The sequence below is a fragment of the Nanorana parkeri genome, unplaced genomic scaffold, assembly GCF_000935625.1.
Source record: "Nanorana parkeri isolate BGI_ZX_2015 unplaced genomic scaffold, ASM93562v1 scaffold329, whole genome shotgun sequence".
NCBI lineage: Eukaryota > Metazoa > Chordata > Amphibia > Anura > Dicroglossidae > Nanorana > Nanorana parkeri.
The window spans coordinates 465,963-474,942 of NW_017306597.1; the positions used below are offsets into that span (position 1 = coordinate 465,963).

Consider the following 8,980-nt stretch of genomic DNA (forward strand, 5'->3'; position numbering starts at 1 on the left):
TGAGAACAATCCCCCTCCCACGCTATCTATTTAGAGCGACAGTAAGGTGGGCATCTCCAGCTCAATTATTCAGCATGTCCCCACCCCTGCTATTAGTACTGGGACAAGTGACATGGGAAGGAGCCTGAGCCCGGAACTTATCGATTAACCTCGGGCTGTGACACAGCAGCCCTTTATAACCGGCCTATTCAGACTCCGAACGGATATTGGCCGGCTGCAGGGGGACAAGGTGTGAACAGCGGGCTGGAACTTTCAACAAAAACTTTTCATGACTTTTGTAAATGAGTAAGCCGTCCCGTAGGGAAATGTTTTCCCTTGACTCTTCTGGGGCAGACTGTGAGAAGTTTTCATGTAACTGGAACAACACTTTACCCAACTCAAACAGTAGAGTGCTCTGGACTTCGACTGAGCCCAACTCAATCTTTTGACTTCTCTTAGTACACCATACTGAGCCTTACACCTCCAGCGCATTCCTTCTCTTACTTCCTGTTTTGTAAAACTGTTGTAGTAAAAGAGCAGAATCAGGCATTTTTTGGCCCCATCGACTTTTAAAAGGAAGCTTCTAAAAACGTGCATAAACATGCTTTTTCATGCACTCTCATAGAAGACTGTTGGACTAGAAATGTTTGATTCTGCCCCAAAAGAAGTTTATGTACTTTTCCAAGCTTCAAGCTACAAGTGACAGGTGACACAATGCTCAGATGTAAACGGGCACCATTTAAAATAATGGGATTCTTCATGTTACACGCTTCAAATACCTAGATGTGAATGGGGTCTAAGGCCTTATTTACACCTGCAGTGGAATTTTACCACCTTCTGAAAAGCATTCAGAGCACGGTTTAGTGGTGGTTTGCAGGCATTCAGGAGGCGATACTGCCGCCTCTCGAATATTTTTTCTTCATCCCAAGGAGCATTTTGTATTGCAATACCATGCTGCAACCATGTGCCAAGCCGTTGGCATGTGGTTGCAGCTCGTTCCTATGGACTGCAAGGGTTGCATTTGACAAGCAGCACAACCTGTCAAATGCAACCTGCTGTATAAACTTTGCTGTGGCATGTGTACAAACCATAGGGACTTCCGTGTTATGTATTATGAGGTTAGTTCAGGTAGTGGGTGATGAAAACATGGATCAACCAACTGTTTTTACTGCCCCTTTGCCACCCATAGAAACAAGGCCTAAGTGAAAGAAAATCTCTGTAACTAAGTCCTGGATAACACTGATAACACAACACGGGTTCTAATCCTTGACTACTCTATGTGAGAGTAAAAAATAGAGTTTGGACTGTACTTACAGTGTAACGGAGAACAGAGGAGCACTAGTGAACACAACTTAAATAGGATTCAAACCCAGTCACTAAAATATCATATAGGCTTTAACATATTAATGTAATTTAACATTTATTTTCAATCTTTTGAAATATTCAGCTTTCTTTGAAAGATTATCTGGTGATCCTGCCATGACGGTCTTTGTTTAGGCACATCCTGTTATAGGGTGACAACTGTCTCCCAATTCTAGACCTGCCTTATCATCTTGTTGCCCCCATGTACTCACTGCTGGTACTACAAGCGGCCCGATCCCCGGCACGATCCGCCATTGTCACTATCAGTAATTTGGTCCAGAGAAATTATGTGCAGCTGATGCTGGAGAAAGTACATGTAGACAGAAGGTGACTGGAGGAGATGAACAGCAAAGAGATGGAAAACAAAAAAGGATGAACAAAGGTAATAGCAGTATTTTATGAAACAGCAATGCAATTGTTGATGATACACAATGCTTTAGAAAACTATCAGGGTTATTCACAAAAGGTGAAGAGTTTGGAGAAGGCCGGAGAAGTGAACAATCTAGGACAACATAGCTGATTGGGAAAAATTCTCCAATTCAGCTCACTTTCCAGTTCAGCTATTCTGGCCTAGATTGTTCACTTCTCCTGCCTTCTCCAAACTCTTCATCCTGTAAATGTTGGCTAGTGAATTTAGACTTTCAGGCACTTTCACACAGTTCATCCATATTCTTACCGATCCCCAGCACACCGCTGACCAATTAACATTGTTGCTGGACACTCCATACACATTGCCAGAGTATCGACTGGCTCATCAAGGACCAGCCGAAATTTGTGCAGTATTTGGTCAGTTTTTGGATGTACAGAGATTGAACAATCAGATTCTAATATGTATTGCCAGCTATATAATAAACCTGTCTTATAACATCTTTCTATTAATGCTGATTGACCGGTGTTAATTCTACAATTTACTGTCCAGGAACCTGTGTGCAGATAAAGGTCACAGCAAAGTCAAACCTCCCTATCCATATAATTAATCTAGCTCAGGGACTCAAAGTATTGAAGCTAGGAGATCAGCAGGACAGCCAGACAGCTTGGAGAAGTCAGTAATGGCAGCCTCCGTGTCCATGTTATGACAGGTTTCCTTTAATTTATAGTGTAACATTGGATGAGCAGTGCTGACCGAGGTGGCAGATTTCAGTTGGATGTAAATGAGTCTTCCTACAAAGTATTAGTATTTATGCTGCTGAAATGATCCACCATGTGCCACAGAGGTCCACCTGTTCAGCTCCTGACAGGTCTTTCCTCCTCTAGACATCACTCATTACACCATCTATATCACCTACATTAGCTAGAGTGTACTGCTGTACAGACTGGCAGCTCCATGGATTTCACTGCCCTCTGTATGTTTCAGGAACTCTCAGGGGGTCAGGGTCCCCCAAATATATCATTAGTAACCCCTGCCTATGCTAACTTGATGCTGTATGTCACTCTGTGTTTTTTTGGATCACCTGTGACCCCCAACCCCCTCACCCCCATTTTAGACTTTTCCTGAGAGCTGCTAATCCTGCAGAGAGTCATTTACAATCACTTGATCTCTCCCTGTTGCTCAATTCTTCTCATTATTTATTGGCCTTCAAATTGTTTCTTGGCCTTTGACGTCCAATTTACAAGTTTGGCCACTGTTTTGTCCTCTCTTTTGTCAGGCAGAAAGAATCCGTGTTGGGGAAGCTTTGAAAAGCCAAACATGAGAGGCAGCCTATGAAAGGGGAGAGGGCTGGGGGCTTTTGATTCCTACTGGAGAGTCAATAGTTACTTTACATAATTGCAGGAGAGAGTTTCAAAGCCACAATCACAGGGACCCCCCCTCTCTGCCAGGAGTCTATTGGAGCTTTCAGGCCTGTATAAAGCAGGATGAATACACTCTGGCAGAAAGATGGAGCTTTTCATGTTTTGCAAGTTGCAGATTGCTGTGTCCAGATGGGGAAAAGGACACAAACCCCCTTTGTTACCCCCAAAGGGGGGGGGGTTCTACCCCCGCCCTAGTCAGGACACTTCCCCAGCATTTGGCAATGGCAGGACTTGAGCGAGCAAACAGAATAAGGAGCCATAAATACATAGGGAAAGGAGGGGACTTGGAGTCCTGTACCTCCCTACAAGGAGTGGGGACAAAAGCACTGAGTGTCTGGGTTGATCTATATGGTCTGTGCTCAGGGAAATGGGATGGCTGGTAATGAGTTGGGAATGGGCTTTTATTATCTAAATGGGGAATCACCCCCCTTGGGACCCCTCCACCACCAAAAACTATACACCATCAACAAAACACAGAAGCCATCAGCATCAGATTGGTGAGCAGGAATAGACAGGCAGGGATCACCTCCTGACAGCAGTACAGATTACTACCGTGTGATAACGTGCGATAAGGTCCCCTGCTCTCTAGTGCATAGTCCATCTGCTGTGACTGGCTGCAAACTGCTTAGCAGACAAGACAGCATCCCTCTCCTGCAGCTTCATGTCACATAGATCACATCACATATACGACTCAATATGGAGCGAACATTCTTCAGTCTGTATGCCTGTATTCCCTGTCTCCCTAAGAGGAGGAAGACTCCTTTTTTTTTTTTGTTCTAAAAACAATGCTATGCACTATATGAAGCACTCAGCACCTGCTGCCTGTCACTGGACTGCTACCAAGGTCAAAGCTGTAACATCTACTGACATTATTATAGAATTATTCTTAATAAGGACAATATATAACTCGGAGAAACAAAAGAAAGTTTCCGAAGTAAGAGGGAAGAGATCGGGGAACGAAGTTGTGAAACGATGAAGATGGGGATTGAATTGTCATGGGAGAAAAGATCGATGTGTATATTTGGGGACAATAAATTCCATGTCCGACCTTGTCGGAGGCTCCTAACATCACATGAAATCAGCTCACTAATAATCCTCCATGGACAGGACAGGTGAATTGTCTAATGTGTTAGGCCAACAGAAATAATACACATCATCATTATATGCGCGATCATAGCTGAGATCGTCACACGGAAAGGGAAAACTATATTTTATTTGTACATAAATAATCCCCCTAGAATATATGTATATATTAATAAAAATTGTATTTGCACATAAAACGTCCAGTGGATTGATAGTGATGATGATGACTGTCGGGTCCCTTATTATGAATTCTGTTTTTCTATTTTATTCGAACCTGCTCAGACAATTCACACACAAAGTCGCGATCATAACCAATTAAATATTTATACACATCATAAAATAGTCTTCCCCTATCCAGTGTTTGATTTCCACCTGACCCCCTTTATATGTAAAAATCAATACGCCGAATCCCTGTGGAGCTCACCTGCTGAGTTTATTTCCTGGCACGCAAACCGGTCAGAATAAAACAGAATGTCCCGTTAGGAGCGGACCGTGCACACCGCATCGGGAATACTTGTACAATACAAATCGCACGTCACCCGTGTCTTTCGGCTATACAATGACCGCTCTATCCCGATGGATGACCCTATTTATATTGGGCACAAGTGATGTGTGGACATTATTGTCGGATTATTATAACACAAGGTCTAGTGACAGCTGCCAATTTATTGAAGGCACTGGGGCAGTAGATCAGGGAGATCGGACATGTATTGGCAGTGGTTGGGGGTGACAGGGGTCGGTCGGAGGATCGGATCGGAGCGGCGATCTCAGCACTTTGACACTCAGCGAGGGGTGTGAGGTGGGTTAGGCTTGTGCGCCACGCCTCCTGCGGCCGGGCAGCCAATGGCAGGCAGGGAACCGTGCCTCGTGACCGAGGGAAGGTTCTCAAATGTAGCAAAATGTGAATGGGAAATAGGTGAAGAGTTTGTAGCAGCAGAAGCCCGGGAGAGAAGAGGCTGCGCTGCCAGGTCACCCAGGACACAGCCAGGGACAGCTCTGAACACTGCTCTCAGGGAAGCTGACTCTCAGGAAAGGTGGACAGCAGCACAATACAAAGACACTACAAGAAGGAAGGAGCTCTCCAATACAGAACAAAGTTACCCAGCCAGAGGAGGCTGAACACTCACCAGGCTCTGTCCGGACTCACTGACCCTAACTGGAGCTGTTCAGTCAGTGCACTGATCTCTGGACCCTTATAGGATTGAACTGATGGACAGCATGACGAGCTGAGTGCACCCTGTGCCCCGATCACATCGCTGTCTGTGTGCCCTGCTCGGGGTCTCTGTCAGTTCTTCTCCCATCACCTATCGACTTCCATATGAGTGCAGCTTTCCAGCCTCCTCTCATGATGATGCAGCGTCCCCTGGGCAGCAGTACAGCTTTCAGCATAGACTCTCTGATAGGAAGCCCACCTCAGCCCAGTCCTGGGCACTTCGTCTACACGGGCTACCCTATGTTCATGCCATACAGGCCTGTGGTCCTGCCACCCCCTCCCCCTCCTCCTCATTCCTTGTCCCAGGCTAGCCTTCAGCCCACTCTCTCCTCCACGCATCCCCATCACCAGATCCCCAGCCTGCCCAGCGGATTCTGCTCCAGCCTGGCACAAGGCATGGCACTCACCTCTACCCTCATGGCCACCCTGCCAGGCAGCTTCTCAGCCTCTCCTCAGCACCAAGAAGCGGCCAGGAAGTTTGGAGCTCAGAGCCTCCAAGGAGGCTACAAGAGTGATGGAGGTCAGTCGGATGGAGAGGACACTGCCAAATCGTATGTCACCAAAGAGGGAACCTTATTGCCTTTTTCTGCTTCAGAAGCGTCTTTAGGTGAGTGGCTGCACCCCACGAATATTGTTACAATGCTGTCCGATCTCTGTCGGATGCATCCTCATGACTAAAGCCAGATCCATTCTCTTAACAGAATTGTATTTTATTTCACATCGCTGTTCTATCTAATGAACAAACATATGCTTTATGATTTGCCGAAATCTGGACTAATTAATATCAACACAAACACCAATTAATATAGATTAATCCGTACCTCTGCCTTCCAGAGATCGCTTTATGAATACAGAGAAATACAGAAGCCAAATTCTAAATTGTGTGTGAAATAACAGCCTCCCCACAATGGTCAGCATGAGGAGCATGAGGAGTGAATAGATGAAATTTATAAACACAACACTTCTATCACATCATAAAATATAGCGAACGGTATTCTACAATCACCATCTCTAGAAATAGTACAATTCATTGTGACACAATTATCTCTGTGCTCAGAAATACACACAAAGCTTCTATCAAAACACTGAGATACATTTTGAATATTTTGTATATGTTCTTAAAAAAAAATATTCGATCTGCAAAAGAGCCGAATTACTAAACCAAAGTAAACTTGTAAATGGGATCCAAAGAGAATGTAAATACAATGTAATAATAATGAGATAATAAAGGAGCCGCATCCTTCCTACAATCATTCCCATTAATTCCAGAACAAGCGGGAATCATTTCTAAAAAGAATATTTCTCCCGGGACCAGAGAAATCTACAGGGACTGTCATGTCTATAATTCAGCAATGCATACAAGGCGAGGTCATACATATACTGACACACACACATCGACTTCACTACATAACTAGACAATTTTATGACGGGGTGTGGGAGTCTGGGAAGTCACCGGTTTAGGGGATTTTACTGTGATAAGTTTTAATTTCTTCACTCTGGCTGGGTTACTTTTTCACTCTATTTATATTATTTTATTATTTATATATGTACGTTCATTTTTATTACAAAGTATATATTTGATTAAAAGTGTATAGTTTGATTCAAAAGGATAGATAGATAGATAGTAAGATAGATAGATAGATAGATAGATAGATAGATAGATAGATAGATAGATAGATAGAAAGATAGATAGAAATAAAAATAGAAGAAAAAAAGAAAAAGGAAGAAAGAAAGAAGGAAAGGAAGGAAGGAAGGGTGAAAGAAAGAAAGAAGGAAATGAAGAAAGAAGGAAAGGAATAAAGAAAGAAAGACAAATATTAGACAACTAGTAGTGGATAAATAGATACATACATAGATAACAGAAGACAGATGGAGATAGATAGATAAATAAATAAAGATACATAGATAGATAGATAGATAGATAGATAGATAGATAGATAGATAGATAATTCAGTAGTAGATAGATGGAGTTGGTAGATAAATATATACATACATTGTAGCAGATGGAGATAGATAGATAGATAGATAGATAGATAGATAGATAGATAGATATAGATAGATAGATAGATAGATAGATAGATAGATAGATATTCTTTGTCACATATAAACACACAATCCTGCATGTCCACAATTATAACGAAGTCGCACTGATAATGATATAAAATACTAGGATGGATTTAGATTATATGTTTTATTTTAATCTGCTACCTAAAATCCCGAATCCCTGAGAGCCCATCGTGCCTATCGTGCCCATCTCCTGGCATTGAGTTGAATGTGTGTCTCTTATTTGGACAGGTGCTGTGCGGGGACAGGGGAAGGAAGACCCGGGGAAAGATGACGACGTGAAGGGAAAGGAGGACACCTACCTGATGGACAGTGACCTGGACTACAGTTCAGATGACAACATCTCCTGCCAGACGGCCCACAAAGAGGAGGACACTCCAGAGGAGAGCCCCCAGAACCCCAACCCTTCCAGTAACAACACGTCTACAGGCAAGAACAGGAGGCGGAGGACGGCCTTCACAAGCGAGCAGCTCCTGGAGCTGGAGAAGGAGTTCCACTGCAAGAAGTACCTGTCCCTCACCGAGCGCTCCCAGATCGCACATGCCCTCAAACTCAGCGAAGTGCAGGTGAAAATCTGGTTCCAGAACCGCAGAGCCAAGTGGAAGAGGGTGAAGGCAGGCAATGCAAACTCCAAAACGGGCGAGCCCTCCAGAAACCCCAAAATCGTGGTGCCCATCCCAGTCCACGTCAGCAGGTTTGCCATCAGGAGCCAACACCAGCAGTTGGAACAGGCTAGACCCTGAACTAAGACAGACTGCGATAGACTGCAGGTTTGTGTTTCCCATACACGCTTTTAGACTGAAAGACAGAAGCTGTACTCTATTTATTATTGTGGCAGGACAGCTGTGTGGACAGAGGGACCCTATGGCAGGTTTGGACTTCCTGGCAGGCTCTGGGACATTCAGTGGACTCCAGGACTCCAGTTCATGATGGGACAAAATTGGGGCCCCTGCCTTCTTATGGGGGACTTAGTGCCTCATGGAGAAACTAATAGCCCTCCTTTAGCTCCCTGGAGCTGCAAAATTATGTTGTGATTAATTTATTAAGTGTCGCATATTTCTTATAAGTTATCCTTTTTTTTTTTTTTTCAAAGAAAACTCAGTCTTGTGAAATCTGAAAATGTCACTAATAAATAAACCCACTCTGCCAGACTGGGAGATGTGGGGTCATTTGAAAGGGTACATGGCCAGTTCCTGGCTAATCTTTCTTCATCCCCTCTGAGACTCATTTTGTCAAATCTGATCTGTGTGATGAGAACGAGAGGGGTCGCCAAATGAGGGGCTGTGTGGGATTTAATAGGGCAAGACATGTGGGGTCTGTTGGACAAGAAATAAATGAATGTACATTTTTTTCTTCCGAGACATTATTTAATTGTGGAAGGTTGGAAGTGTCATCTGTGCAGTAAATGTGTCTGTCACCCAGGGGACGAAGTCCTGACTTCATAATTAGGACATGTTTCCTAGACTCAGGTTTGTAGCTTGGAAGATA

General features: G+C 43.9%; 1 protein-coding gene across 2 annotated transcripts; it reads left to right on the top strand.

Annotated features, from left to right (window-relative positions):
- The first annotated feature begins 5,342 nt into the window (after positions 1 to 5,342).
- Positions 5,343 to 8,475, top strand: GBX2 (gastrulation brain homeobox 2). Of its 2 annotated transcripts, XM_018558268.1 has the most exons (3): positions 5,343 to 6,035; positions 7,399 to 7,401; positions 7,724 to 8,475. In XM_018558268.1, exons 1-3 carry the CDS (start codon positions 5,534 to 5,536, stop codon positions 8,233 to 8,235), a joined length of 1,017 nt encoding a protein of 338 aa, XP_018413770.1. In that variant the 5' UTR covers positions 5,343 to 5,533; the 3' UTR covers positions 8,236 to 8,475. The 2 variants fall into 2 exon arrangements, with proteins under 2 accessions (XP_018413770.1, XP_018413769.1); XM_018558267.1 differs by lacking the exon at positions 7,399 to 7,401.
- Positions 8,476 to 8,980: the final 505 nt, after the last annotated feature.

Coding starts and splice junctions, on each gene's coding strand:
- GBX2 (XM_018558268.1), top strand. CDS start 5,534: ATGAGTGCAGCTTTCCAGCCTCCTCTCATGATGATGCAGCGTCCCCTG.